General features: G+C 32.2%; 1 protein-coding gene across 7 annotated transcripts in view; it reads right to left on the minus strand.

The window, feature by feature from the left end:
• LOC140439453 (signal-induced proliferation-associated 1-like protein 2) overlaps nt 1–16,352 on the minus strand; it is a 264,982-nt gene that overhangs the window by 12,251 nt on the left and 236,379 nt on the right. For 4 of the 7 annotated variants that reach the window (XM_072529369.1, XM_072529372.1, XM_072529368.1 and 1 more), the window contains 3 exons: nt 13,594–13,969; nt 9,791–9,808; nt 4,564–5,044 (listed from right to left, as the gene is read on the minus strand). In XM_072529369.1, the coding sequence (XP_072385470.1) occupies nt 4,564–5,044; nt 9,791–9,808; nt 13,594–13,969 (875 nt within the window). Of the gene's footprint in view, nt 1–4,563; nt 5,057–9,790; nt 9,809–13,593; nt 13,970–16,352 lie in introns of all 7 variants that reach the window. The other 3 variants (XM_072529373.1, XM_072529371.1, XM_072529370.1) reach the window with 2 other exon arrangements.

Genomic DNA, 16,352 nt, shown 5'->3' on the forward strand with positions numbered 1-16,352 from the left:
AAAAGGACACCAGTGCTCGTATTTCTTAAATTTAATTCAAAATTCATTTGACAAAGAAAGTTATTAAATAAGTCATTTCATATTAAAGACAAACAAATAACGTAATTAATACAAATGCTCTAATCCAAGACGTCCAATGAATTCTTGGGTTATGTTTGACAGCATCACTGGTGTAATTTGTTGGTTGTTAATTCACACTCAACGAATTCTCTGTTTGAGGTCTACCAAATTGGTAGGTCGGTTTACATATACATTACTTTTCAGATAACCCCAAATAGAAAAGTCCATGGGATTCAAATCTGGCGACCTAGCAGGCCATTCAACATGGTCGCGTCGTCCAATCCAGCGATTGGGAAAAGTTGCATTTAGAAAATTTCTAACCACTACAGTATAATGTGGACTTGCTCCATCCTGATGAAACCAAATGGCGGAACTATTTGACCAAATGGCGGAACAACGTAGGTTTGAAACACCTCTAAATACATTTCAACCGTCACAGTACCGTCAAAAAATACGGTCCTACAATGGTATTTCTAATAATTCCAGCCCATAAATACTTTTTGGGGATATTGGGTATAAAGTTCCGTTTTCTAATTGGGATTTCCTGTTGCCCAGTAACCACAATTTCAAATTCATTATTTCGATTACACAATTCTTGCATATCTATCTATCTCTGTCTATCAAAGTCGTCTTCATTGAGTTCATGTGTAAGTTTACTTTTATGTGGATCTAATTTGGACTTTTTTACAATTTTATGAACAGCACCACGACAGATCTCATTGTTAGTTGATAAAGTTGTAATTGAAGAATGAGGATTTTCTTCAAATTCAAGTAATACATTTAATTGATTGTCGTCGGAAACAGTGGGTCGGTCAATCTTGAGCTCTAACATTGCCAATATCATTAAATTTATGCAATATTTTGCTTACCGTAGCTTTACTTATTGGTACTCGATCAGGATATTTTTCATTAAAGATATCGCATACTTCCGCCATACTTCTTTTGCGATTGCCGTAATCTAAGATCATCAAAACTTCTATTCGCCATTTTCTGACAGCACCATCATAATTTCAAATACTTTTTATTAGGGTAATAATTCTCAAAAAGATACTAGTGCAGACTTTTAAATCGATGTGAAACAACAAATCAATTAAATATTGACATATCCAATGGTAACTTCGAACTTACTGTCTGGTTGCTAAGGAATTTGACATGTCTTCACAGCCTACTTGATTTTTGGCAATATACTGAGTACAGTCGTTACCACTTTATTTGTATTGTTGATCTACATTGTTGATCTACAGCCCATTATCATTTGAATGGAATTGGTTATCTTTAATAGATAAACAATCTACCTTTTGTATCGTACAAAAGACCACTCCATTCGAGCATTTGTTGTAATTATGTTATTTGTTTGTCTTTAAAATATGCAATGATTTCTTTAATAATTTTCTTTGTAAAATAAATTTTGAATTAAATTTTAAGAAATACGAGCACTGGTTTCCTTTACACTCTGTATACCGAAGTTTGATGTGATGAGTTTGGTACGGTTGTACTCAGAAAATATGGGCTTTTAATTTTGTAGACAAAAATATGCCTTTTCTATTTAAAAAAAAATATCGATGACGTCACATCTGCTAAGATAGTGGAGGTAAAAATTATTTTTTTTTCCAAAAGGGTTAAAAAACAAAAATAAAAATCGACCTGTCAGAGCTTTAACTCTGAAAATAATTAAGTCATGAGATAATAGACCATTTCCACACTTTATGAACACACTGTATATATATACATATACATACATATATATATATATATATATATATATATATATATATATATATATATATATATATATAATGTACGTACGTGGTGATTTTATTTATTTCTTTTTTATAAGTGGTGATATCTACCTTCTATTTTAATGACATGGTGATTCAAGCACAGTGAAATGAACTATACTATGCTAAATGCTGTCTAGAGCCTACGTATATAATGAAGCACGACTATCGACATCCATTTACTATCTTCCTAGGCTTACTTACAACTAGTCCCGTTAGCTATAAGCTACACAAGGTAATAAAATTGTTAACAATACCGAACTAAATTCATTACTAAGCTTTATTAAGATTCTAATCTAAATCAATATATAAATACTAGTTATTTAATATATATATATATATATATATATATATATATATATATATATATATATATATATTACTCATAAAATTAAATAAGTTCGATTTGTAGAACCTCCCAAAATTTTTGTTATTGACGACTCTTAGCGTGTAAGGCGTGTCAGTACGACGGCAGTCATTTATTTTTCTTCCATTTGATGGAATAACTGAGATAAAGATTTTCTCATGTAAATAATACCTCAAGGAAGCAACCTTGTCCACTTGGTTCTTTCCAAACTCTCATCACCTGGGGGTAATCTTGCACCGACTTTTTTTCCTACCTCAAAACATAATTACCGTGACCCATTTTCCTACACATCCCCTAACCCGTGTAGCCAGCGTGGAGGATTAAGCCTGTCAAGCCCCAAATGGCGAATTTCAAAACAGAATGAATGGTACTCCAGGTGGGTAAAAGTCACCACGATTTTAAATCTCACACGTTTAAGGTGTGCCTCAAGGATTCTAGGGGAGGCAAAAATTCGCAACGATCCACTATTTCAACTTATAAAATAACACATTTGTATATAGCTACATTTAACATAAATATACAATCTAACAAACGCCTAGATGAACTAGAAGAAGAATTGTCACATAAAAATGGGATATTGTGGATCTGAGTGAAAACAGACGACCAGGACCACAAACACTCACCACCACAAAGTCACGTCATGTCTTATATCAAAACAACAGAGACAAAGACTAGCACATAGGCGGAGCAGCAATATTAGTGAACAGACGAATCAAAAACTGAGTTATCTCAAATATACAAACTATAGGTAATACAAGTCTATGCCCCAACAAGCGATGCGGAAGAAGAAGAAATGGAAGAATTATATTAAGAATTAAAAGCGACACGAAAAGTAGAAAACTCTTACTACCGCAGCATTATGTGCGATTTTAACGCCAAAATAGGCTAAAGTAATACGGATAATATTAAAAATAGAAACTTTGGACCGGACAACCTTAATGTGAAAGGAAAGACTCTAATAAACTATCTGAAAAACGAAAACCTGTATTGTATGAACAGTTTCTTTAAAAAGTCAAACTAGAAGATGGACATGGAGAAACCGTGATAAGAAAATAAAAGAATGAGATCGAATATATCATATCCATTAAAAAAACGTATCCATTCGACTTAGGTAGTGACCATCGACTTGTCATGGCCAAGGTAAAGTATTAGTACCGGACATGAGAGGCAAAAAAAATTAAGATACCCACAACGCTTTCCTACACTCGTAGAATTAAAACAAAATTAGGACACATTTAAGGAAGCCTTTAAGAAAAGACTCACTCCGATATATGAAGATGTAATCTAGAAGAAATGGAACTAAATCAACTTGAAAACAAAATTCGAACATTAAAACTAGTATAAAGAAAATATGTAACTCAAACAAACCAAAAATAGCAAATTATCACAATCTACAAGAAATTTAATGAAAGAAAGAAGATGCACCTAAGGAGGCTTAGGCCACCTAAGGGAGGCCGACAGATGCCATGCTAGTCAAATTCGACTTCAAAACATCCTTTGAAGTGGTCATAAAAAACCACCAAATGGGCGAAAAGTTTAACCGAAACTGGAAGAAGGTTCACTCGAGAACTCTAGTTTCTGTGACAACGAAAAAGAAAAAGCAGAACATATACTATGCAACTGCGTAGCACTGTTCTGCAAACGACTAAAATTCCTAGGAGACGTTAGTCTAGCGCCCTCTGACGTAGGGAACAAGTCACTTACGAAGCTAATTAACTTCATCAGAAGTATTGGCATTCTAGAGTTCAACTAGATTAAGATATGAACAAAAGATCTCTATAGGTCGAAGTAAGTGCGGTTAAGCTGCATGGTCTTAACGACCTCACATAATCTAATCTAACATCGCTTTGGTTGCCAGAGGCTATAGTGCAAATCCTGGTTGAGCCCATCTTTTTATTTTATGAATGGACTATTTTAATTGTAATATTTAACCTAATGGTTAATGGTTAATTAACAAGAAGCAATCTTAAATTGAAATAAATGACTCTAAAAGATTATAACAAAAGACTGTAATAATATATTTTTCATTTAATATTAGAATTAACTTCATATGGTTCTGAAATTATTTCCTCGTAATATTTTATGTTTTAACTACTGCATAATATAATGGGAATTAATCAAAATTTTAATTCGAAGTAATTAAAATGTTCCCAGAATACAAATTATTTTTGGAAATACAAAAGATTCTTCTAATGTCAGGTGGAAATCGAAACGTCAAATATTTTTATTTTTAAATAAATATATTTTTAATTAAAATTGTAATTTAATGTCACTTCATATAGTAGTTAATAGAATTAACTTAATAAAGCTTAGCTAAAAACTGACACTAATATTATAGTTAAATTATAATTAACTTACCTCTATGTTATTTTGAAACCTTGCTTCCGGGCCATGAAAAGACTTACTGCTGCTACCAGTCCCATATCCAGAACTATTACTACTTCTAGGAGGCGAAAAACTTCTCTCGTAGATTCGTCTATGGTTTCCAGAAACCGCTTGCTGAATCTGGGGCGCTTTCTTACTTTTGTTTTCTTCGTTCGTGGTATTGTCGTAATCACCTTCGTAATGAGCTTCATTGTACTTGCAGTTTTGAAGGGTACATCCCTTACGTGAGTTTCCGTCAGGAAGTGGTGGTATCACAGTTAGAGTAACGGTTATGGACGTTTTCAGCAAGTCCACCATTTGGTCGTAGGTGAGGGTGGCCACAGCTACTTTACAGATTTCTACAAGACGGGAATTTTGTCGAAGACCCGCCTGCCAGGCTTGGCCTGCGCTTTCTACAAGAGTCACAATTCCGTCAGGTTGGACGTGGAATCCCAGTTGACCCATGATGTTCCGACTAAAATTTTTGCTTTAGTGAAAAAGGAAATTATTAAGCATTGACTGAGCATGCAATTAGATATTAGTTATAGCAATAAAAATATGTACAATATGAATAAAGTAAATTAAATAGTTGATTTAACCCGTTTTCGTATATTCTTATTTATTTAACTTCGTAAAAAAGGTCAGCTTAGTTTTTGTTATGTTTGTTAAATAAGTTAGTTTTTAAAAGTTGATGATTATTTTATTCACAGTATAAATTGTGATCTCCAAACATTTAAATCTACAATACTCCTTAATTTCCTCTTCAAATGCAATTTCTTTAAATTATACAGTGTCATAAAAGTTCAGAAGTCTTATATTTACTACAGTACTAAATTATATACAGTCCATCCGCTGAATATTTGCACAAACATGACATTATTCACGAATTATTTTTTATATTACGTTTCTTTCCTACTCACAGAAACTAAATCGATTAACTTAAGACGCCTGTCCATATACAACAGCATACATCGAATAAAGACAGCTCTAGGACGACGCGACGGTCTATGATTGATTTACCTACTGAATTGTAAGTTTTGTTTTGACAGCGTTTGAAATTATTTTCCGGTCATTTAAATATTAAATCCTTTTTTGTACTTTACCTGATAATAAAGCATTAAATTCTTAAGCACATCTTATGTTAAATGTGTTTGTATAGAGTATTTCTAATTAAAAAAATGAATGAATGGCCTTTGGGGCCATTACCATCAGGTACCATATTAAAATGTATATTCATTTATCAAAATACATATCATTGAACTTCTTTATTTAAGAGAGTAGCTGCTGCGTTAAAAATATCACGACGGACAGTATGTACAATTATAAAAAGGAAAGAAAATAATCATTTTCTTTTTAAAGCAAAAGTAGACCTCGCCCGAAAACTAAGACAACCGATCTATCTGGGGTATCAAAAATGGCAGTGCAGAATACAGTATACAACATGTACCAACAAAGTAAGTACCAATTTCTTTAATCTGAATTTGATATAAACCAGAAGGTACTTTTTAATCAATACTTACAATATATAAATGTATGTTGGGAAAAAAGATTGATAAAAGTAGTTAAAGGAAATTTGTGCTGAATAGATTGATTGATATTAATTTGTCAATTTGTAAGTTTTTTAATTTGAAATCATTTATAGTTTTATAAAAACAAAATATTTATTTTCTTTACATTGAAATTTAAATACGAAAAGGACAATAATCGAAGAGCATTAATTAAGAGCACCAGTATTGTTGCTTTAAGAGCCAAGTTCCTTCGTAAATATATCGAAAATTTTAATAGTGTGCATTCCAGATACCTCGTTTTTTTTGGACGAAACGTGGATTCATTAAAAGAGAAATAAAACAATTTCATGGCCAGACAAGTGTAAAAGTGTACTAAACCAGAAGAGTATAATGGTTTTATAATTGTTCACGCTGGTTCTTCGAAAGGATTTGTTACGGAAGCAGTTTTCAAAATGCAATAAATGAAATAAAAGAAAACTATAAATATTAGTCATTTTCTAATTCTTATACCCGACGAAATTTGGCTCACTATTCTCACTATTCTGATTCCCACTACTCGTATATTTGGCAAGTACACCAATATTTGCGTACTTGCCAAATACACCAAATTTCGAACTCAATTTCAAGTAAGCCAATATTTGTGTGCTTGACAAAAACGCCAAGGTTTGAACTCAATTTCAAGTACGGCGCTCCCACTACTCGTGTATTTGATAAGTACGCCAATACTGGGGTACTTGGCAAGTACAGCAGCTTTTTTGCCTCTCATCCTTCAGTGTTTATTTTGCTTCCATCATGACTCCTTTGACTCGCGGCATTTTTACCGACAATCGGCGGGACTTCGCAAGTGGCAAATTATTGTACAAGTAGTAGCCGAGTGCACCACTCTCACTACATGGCAAATATACAAAGTGCAAAATGACAATGTGCAAAGAAGCAGCGGATCTACTGTATGTATGATTCAGTATAGTAATTTAAAAAGAGTTGAAAATATTCAAATTTTTGTTTAACATGAAAATAGAAATATATTAGTGAAAAGCAAAAATTGGGCATACCTCTTTTATTTCAATACGTTTTTGATAATGAATTAAATGTAAATTTAGAATATGTACATATTCTTATTTGTAATTATAAAAAGTAAACGAAAACGAAATAAAAAATAACACTTCAAATACAGTTTAAATGATAGACGTTACGCGCGGATTTATATCAACTAACTCTGAAAGCAATGTCTTTCAAACCATGCAAAATTATAAAAGATATTGTTCGATAAATATCTACCGGATTTTGTACAAACAAAAAATATTCTAGCTTTAAATAACGTGAAAGTATTGACTTGAATGTTTTTTTATGAGAGGCTAGAACATTGATTTAGTGTGAATCATTTTACAGTGGCAAATACTAAACTACCATTTTGTATACAACAACCGACAAAAAAAACTTAAATAATTAGAAAATATTTTGTGTAGTATCCTTATTCGGTGTAAGTTTGATCTGATTCAACAACTGCTAAAGCAGCGATTTAATTGAACTTAGAATCCAAGCTTACTGGAAGCTATTGGGCAATGTTAGAATATCCTTTTATTCCGACAATACATCAACCGTTTACCCTTGTAAAACACCATCGTTTGCACTCTTGGCGATATGTGAAGACGTTGAAACGAAAGCAGACGACTTCATTTCTTTTCAATCCGAGTTCCACCAATCTCCTACATGTATTTCGAGGTTTTTCCTCTAATCAGGGAGACTCTGTAATTTTCTACTTTCATTTTAACGTCTATGTAAAGAGTGTAAACGATGATTTTTTGCAAGGGTAAACTGTAGATATATTGTGGGAACAAAAGGTATTTCTAACATTGTCCAATAGCTTCCAGTAAACTTGGATTCGGAGTTCACCTAAATCGCCATCGATGAGAAGTCTACTGTTTCTTCATATAAAGGTCGATACTAGTACTAGCGTACACAGGCATATTATGTTACTATAACGGTCATGTAGAAGACAGCACTTCAGTTCAACTTAAGTTCTTACAAAATCTCCCTGACGAGAGGCAAAACCTCGAAGACGTATAGCAGAATGATGAAACTCGAATTAACAAGAAATGTCTACTCTTTGTGACTCTTTGATGTCTTCTTCGGGACTTCCGAGGGTCTCAGTTTTCGAACCTCCAGACACTACTACATTTATCACTAACCAATGCATTACTGCTACTGGGAACATCGGACGGTTTTGAACCGTAGATAGTGACGTAGTTTTGGTGGAGGTAGGCTTGGGGGTTAGCGTAGGGATTGGCGCAGGTGTTGGTGCGAACATTTCGGACAGTAGGATTTTGATTGTCGGGAGGAGCGGACGATATTTTCTTTATGAAAGGTCTCCTTTTTTTAAATTTCTATGGCTTCTAGGATAATTCTTGGTTTATAAAAGCGGATGGTGGCTGTGGTTCTGGAGTTTTCATACAGGTCACAAAATTGATTTTAAAAACTCAAGAATCATGACCCCTATCAGCTTCTATAAACCAAGAATTATCCGAGAAGTCATACAAATTGAAAAAAAGGCCAAATTGTCTCAATAAAAGAGATGACGGCATACGGTTACATTCCTCGAGTTCGGGATCTCAATCTGTCTACTCCTCAGTGTCAAGTATTAAATTCTCAAATTCTTGTGCCTATAAAATCAAGTTAATTACTATTTAAATGGGAATAAGCCACAATTAAAGGTTAAAATACGTTTATTGACGTTTCAATTTCCACTTCGGAAATCGTTCTCACTAATGTTTGTATTTTGAGTGGAAATTTCCGAAGTGGAAATTGAAACGTCAATAAACGTATTTTAACCTTTAATTGTGGCTTATTCCAATTTAAATAGTAATTAATTTAAAATGCCACAAGAAAATAGCTTCAGAACAATATAAAATCAAGGTTCTTAAAGTGTCCTCTCCAGTTTGAAGTTTGGTCACAATTAAGGTAAATTAGTATTCATCTTATGCGATCCTTAACAGTTAATGTGTATATAACCCAGACCATCCTGTTTTTTAGCATAAGCGTTTTATTTTTCCCCTAATCCGTATTTTCTTGGCAAATAAGCCAAAGACCTATTTCACTTATTTTGACAATCAGTAGATCGGTTTTCATCAGTTCCACTAGTTCTGCGTTTTGTCCATGAGATCTTTAGCATTGTTCGAAACACCTAATTGTATTTCGTTTGATCACCGTTTTCGTTTGAATACCAATGCCAACCGCATTGGTATTTCTCAATATGCTTATAACATATTGTTTTGTTATTATGTTGTTCATATTATGCCATCAGTGTATATCTCAATCTGTTCATAATATTGTTGCTCTCCGTGAAACTTTACTGAAATATTCTTTTGAATAATTTGTACAAAAGTGGGGATAAGATAATATATCATGCGATAAAAAACATAATTAATAAAACGCATAAGTAAACGTGTCTTGTTTGATATTCAAATTTATGAAGTAGGATTTTATAGTTTGTATATAATGTATTGTTTTAAATACTTATTAATATCAAAGTCATTTAGTTTATTGAAAATTCGGAATGGAGTAAGTTTCATTTTGGTCAATTTCGGAAAACTAAATTTTTAAAATTTTTGAGCTAGAAAACCATGCTGCTAGAAATATATTTAGCTAATTTGTCAAAATAAACCCATTATTATAATAATTTTATAGCCAATTAAATTTATTTTCAATCAACTCACCCATCACTGTTCGGCTTTCTAGAAACACAAAGTCAGGATAATGTAACTTTCTTTGGAGAGTTTTTATAATTAATATGATCTTATACTAATTTTATATTATATTGTGTAAACATAATAAAATATTCTTAACGATAAAATATTTATTTAATATATTTTACAGAGGTTCAGTTTCATATTAGCCGTACCGTAGGTAATATACATAAATCAAGAAGAGAGAGCATGCTAACAAAGACAGAAAAAACTGTTTCGCCGCTGAGAAAAAAGAATCACCCTATCCTGGTCCATAAAAACCACTGCGTACCTCAAGGTCATATACAAAGTGGATTTGGACAAACAATACCATATTATCATGTACAATACGAAACAAAATTACAGGGTCCACATAAAGATTCCCTCCACCCATATATTTTCTGAACTATAAAAACTTTCATTTCAAATATGATCAGTAGTTAGATAATTGCCGCAACACATTTTGTTAATAAACTGTTAAACTTATACTAATTAACTGTTGGGTAACTGAGCTGAGGGACGAGCATAATTTTGTAATTTAAATTTGAATAGGGTCAGAATTTAGATCTATCGGTGTCATTGAAAACATGTCGAAATGAGCTTTCAAGTGGGGTACTACTCGCTATATGAATCCAATAAAAATTATCTTACAACATGGCGTCCGTCCGCCATTTTTAATTATTGCGCCATTGAAACCCATCAACAACAGTGTAAAGGTAATTTAGCTAAGTTATTCAAGAAGTTATTAATAAGTAACAAAGTATTTGAAGATTTTTTGTACAGAAAATAATATAATGCAATTGTTTAACAAATGATAATAATTGAAATGAATATGCTAAATTTTTATCATGAAACTGATAATTGGGTATATGTAATTAATAACTTGAAACGAGAAATAACTTGCCATATAGTTCGATTTAATATTATTTAAAAAAATTAGTGGCGTCTGTTCACCAGAAATTCATCATTATTAAAAGTTATCTGGTTCAGAAAATATTTTGAGGGGAGAAACTTACTAAGCGCATACTGTATGTAGTATTTGTATTTTATATATAATAATGATTATTCTAGTGCTTTTACATCGCAGATTCCCAACTTATATAACTGGTTTAATGTAAGACAATCCAAAGAAAATAGTTAAAATCATAATATTTTTTCAACAAATACAATTTTAGAACCACTAGCAATGGCAAAGAAATCACTGTATCAAGTGAATTCCGATCAAGATAAAATAGTAAACGACAGTTTGAAATCGATAGATGTAAGAAGCCGTCATAAGCCCTTCAAGGTGCTATGTCTTTTCGGTTCTTCTGTATGGAGTGGGTATGGCATCAATTTACCTAGACCACTTGACCTAACGACATTTCGCTGAAGACACTTAACTTAATGGGCATTTGACCTTATGCCATTTGAACTGAAGCCATTAAAATTAATGAATATTTCACCTATAGTACATTCGTTCAGCAAATTCCCAACTGTAAACAAACGCACGTGTTGATATTCGCCCTCTCATTCGTCAAGAGGCTATTAAATATAATTTATTGCCTTAAGCCAGACGGATTCTCATTTTACCGGTCCAAACTTGTCAATCTGTTTAAATTCAAATTGTAGCGTGTTGGTTTTTATGTTAATATATTGTGTGTTATATGTTATAGTTATTGTTAAGTTATTTACTGGTCGTGTTATTTTTTAGAGTTTAGTTTAAGTGTTTAGTATTAAGTTTCATAGTGTGTAGTGAACTTTTAATATCCAAAAACAAAGTATTTGTTAATCAAAAGTAAAAATAGCTTGCGGTAATCATTTTAATAAAGGTAAGAGAAACCAATATTGTAACTTATTGATGTTTTCAAAAATTTTATATCCTTTTTAGTCCATTTATTCACGGTTTTTGCTGTAAATATTAAAGAACCGCTTGTATTGACATGAAATTTGGGATATACATAGCTAACGGCAAAGAAAAAAAGTGATATTGTGCCGATGTGTGCTTTTGTCATGGGGGTGAGTGTCACCCCTTCTCGGGTGTGAAAAAACATTCGTTCAAAATAAGTCCAGAATTGAATAAACTAACTAATTCTAAGCAACTTTTATTTTATACAGTTTTTGCACAAAGTCAATAATTATCGAGTTATTTGCGAATTAATATGATCATTTTTCAATAAAAAAAAACCACGTTTTTAGACGGTTTTTTGCAAATAGCTCAATAAGTAAGTATTTTATCGAAAACATATTCTTAGCAAAAATATAGCTTATAAAAAAGTTAAAAAAAATGACGTACTTATACCTATATGAAGTCTGTAGACTCAGTAAAAACAGAGTTGAAAGTTGAGTAATGAAAAGTAATTCAAATTTCAAATCGAATATTTCAACGAGAAATATTAAAAAAATAAAGCACTTTTCGGGGAAAACTCGCTGTCGGGAAAAGTGCTTGTTTTTTTTATTCTTTCACGTTGAAATATTCGATTTGGAATTTGACGAATAAGAACCTACTTTTCATTAGCTACAAATGTGCTTCTGGCCTTATACGTACACCATTTTTTTGCTATTTTATAAGCTATACTTTTTCTAAGAATATTTTTTCGATAAAATACTTACTTTTTGAGTTATTTGCAAAAACCGTCCAAAAACCTTGTTTTTTTGTTGTTGAAAAATGAACATATTCACTCGCAAATAACTAGAAAAGTATTGACTCAGTGAAAAAACTCTATGGAACAAAGGTTGCTTAGAATTAGTCAGTTTATCCAATTTCTGACTTATTTTGATACTTACACTAATAGTTTCAAAAGTAAATATTTTTAAAAATCATATGATACACCTCACTACGACCCTGTTTGGCTTTCACGTGCGTTTATTTACAGTTGAGAATTTGTAAAATGAATGCAGTTTAATAAACATTTAATCTAAAGTCATTTGACATAAGACACCTAGACATTTGACTTGATAACATTTCACTAATAAACCTTCAATGAAACTGCTATCAGAAAGATTTAATCAATATTATATATTGAGATGCATGTCAGTGCATCTCAGGCCTTCTCGGACAATCTGACTTAACTGCTGGGCTAATGAAACCGAGAAGTCTGTTGACATTTTTAAATTAATTATATCCATTCTACTCTTTTTGACTTGTGCTATAATCCAGTTTTAACGTCATTTTTCTTTTTTAAGAAATATTAAAATGACGTTAGGTCAAATGACGTTAAGTCAAATAACCTCTACCTAATCCGTCTTAAGTCGTGTCTTTAGGTCAAATGTATTTATGCAAAGTATTACGAATTCGTGAAATCGTGGATTTTAACTGAGGCATGCATGGAAAACTCGAGGCGAAAAGATATCGTGCCACAGATACGTAGTAAAACATATTTATGAACGCGGTGATTATGCAATAAATGAGGAAAAACGCAAAATAAGCATAACCATAAAATGACACAAACTAGCATATACTGGCTACACAATGCGCAATGGACAACGATATAACCTGTTTGAATCCAGACTAAAAGGCTAGGCATGCCGAAAAATAAGTCCAGGAAGAAAAAGAATATCCTGGTTGCACAATCTGTGCAATATAGTTCAACCTAATTACTACCACTTTTTAGAGCAACAGTTAATAAAGTCAGAATAGCCATATTAATATCCAACATCCGTTAAGAATAAGCACTACATAAGAATATATAATAGATCACACCCAAATACTTTAAAAAATTTCTAGGTTCCATTTGTTTTATACACACGGACTTGTGTTATTAAAATAAAAGCATATGTAATTACAGCTAAAGAAAAAATAAAAGGATGCTTACCTAATAGTTAACTCTTGCGCTACGTGTCCAAAAGTAACAGCCTTCAACCTCTCCATGATTTCCATAAGTTCGTCCCTGTCTCCATGAGAATCCCTCATATGAATCGTCATGCACTCCCCTTGGTGATGATACAACCTCAAACTGTTCGTCTGAGGCGACCATCCCAGTATCGATTTACAAGGCGTTACGAAAACTATCTGTCTAGAATTTTCTTCGATAAGTATAAACGTATCCGAAGAAACGCCGAGGAAACATTCTATTTGTTGTCCTTGTCCACTATCGTCTAATAATACTTGCCATAAAATGGCACCTCTTTGGCATAAGTCCGGTATGAACCGGGGACGGAATTTTTCCTTCTTTTTGCTACTAAATATAGCTGAAAACAAATAGCGTATTAGATTCAATGATGGGTCAGTAAGGCAATTCGATTTTAATCAATCAGATGTTAAAAATAGTTTACAATATAATACAATAAATACATACCGATGTGGCAAGTTTTCAACCATCGTTATTATGACAATACGTTATTCAGTATGTGAAACAAAGATAACACTTAATTGTTTGAATAGAAGTGAGAGGCAGTTAGCATCTCGAAGGAGTAGGTATGACTTTTACACAGTGTTGCTATAAATATTTCTGTTACATATTTCCTTCTAAAATTTTAGTCCGATACATGAATATAAAATAATATTTAAATCCACTACATTCCATTGTAGAATGAAAATTAATATTATCCAAAAAAAAAACATTAAATAAAATAGCCATGTAATTGTTATTTTCTAACCGATTCTATCAATTACTTAATTAGTTAACAAAGAACATTGATTTAAGGAATTGATGTGTGGCAACAACGCATTATTCCCCTGACGAGTAGAACGCCTTCCTTCACAGTGCGAAGCGCCAAGATACATCCGGCTATCCGGCATTCAGTTTCAGTAATTATCAGACACTGACGAGGAGTGAGTAGTTCTTTGCATAAAATTATTTCGTCGCCAACTTTCCGTCGGTACAGCTTAAGAAAAACTCCAATACTTATATCCGAGTTTTAAATGCAATTATTGTAGATTTTTAGCTGTGGTAACTTGGAAATAACACAATAATTAACATTAACAAAACATAAATATTATTATTATAAGAAAAAAAACCAACTAAAAAAAATATTCTAAATAATTAAATTATAATTAAAGGCATTTTTAAAAAAATCTCTAAGCAATTAAATGTTCGAACAAACCACCATTTTGCGCTAAACAAAATCCGAATCTATCAACTAAAGCAAGTATCATCGCATTTAGTTGATTTGGCTACCTGACTACAGAGTTGAACAATTTTTTCTTGCAATTGTGCTAAATTGGTGGCTCGTTCGAATTCATGCCGATGTAATTTTGATTTTAGTATTCCCCAGAAATCAAAATTCAAAGGTGCTAAATTTGGTGATCTAGGGGGCCATTTTTATTGTTCCTCGTGTAGAAATTAATCGTCAAAGGAATGTTTGTTCCAAATAATTTGTAACTTCGATTGCATTATGTGCTGGGCAACCATACTGTTGAAACCAGACATCATTGAAGATGAGCGCAACGTTTCGAACTGCTGGAATAATCCTATTGCGTAATAAATCTAGATACCTATTCAGATTTCCCGTAATAAAAAAATGGACCAATTATAATATCGCTATAAAGTCCAGTCCACACATTTAATTTCTTTTTAAGTATTGTGTTTTCACAGCAATAGTCCAATGTTTATTTTCCTTAGACCAATAGCGGACCACAGATGGATTATGACGTTTATGGATTTTGAATGAAGATTAATCGGAAAAGAAAACATTTTTTAAAAAGTTATTGTTCTCATTTGATTTCTCCATCATAGTTTCACAAAATTCCATACGTTTAAAATGAAAGTCTGAAAGAAAGCACTTTATAGCAATTGTATCCATTTCGTTTTAAAATATTCCTTACAGTTCTCTCCTTTAGGTCAACTTCGTCCGCAATTTGTCTACTCGAACAAGGCATTTCTTCAGCAGTTAAATTTTCTTCATTTCTTCACGACCTTCGTGTAAAATAAAGATTTGTTTCGATTGTGGTTGATCTGTTGCACGACATTTCATACAGGTATTTATGCAACCGAAATTTTCAAAAGTTTTTAATAATTGATCGTACTGTTTTCTCTGTCGGAATTGGGAGATTCATTTCATTTCAGGGAATTTCAAAAGCAACAATAAATAACTGTATTATTTCTACCATAGAATGGATCCCATAATACCATTTAAAGATTTGAATATTTTCTTCTCGAAAATATACACTTGGCATGTTAATTATTTGTTTTCAACCTTTAACCACCACAGCTAAAAATCAAATAGACCATAAACCTGCTGTACGGATAAGCACCGCCTATTCTTTTGAGGAGAAATTATGCACTCGTAGAGGGGGTACACCGTTTATACTATCTCTCTACTGAAAGGCGTTATTTATTTAGCTCACGCTGTTGTCACATATCAATTTCTCAATTACTTCATGTAAGTTTTGTTGGGGCAATATTAATTTTCATTCTACAATGAACCGTAGTAGATTTAAATATTATATTACACTTATGTATCCGACTAATATTTTAGAAGGAATAATGTAACAGAAATTTTGCAACACTGTTTAAAAGTTAGACTCGCTACTCCAACATGCGTGGGTTGTATCTCACTCATATTCAAACAATTAAACTAAACAATTACAATAAACATATCTGTACATGTACGAAATATGTGTATACGATTC

This window comes from Diabrotica undecimpunctata, chromosome 4 (assembly GCF_040954645.1).
Source record: "Diabrotica undecimpunctata isolate CICGRU chromosome 4, icDiaUnde3, whole genome shotgun sequence".
In the NCBI taxonomy this organism is placed as follows: Eukaryota; Metazoa; Arthropoda; class Insecta; order Coleoptera; family Chrysomelidae; genus Diabrotica; species Diabrotica undecimpunctata.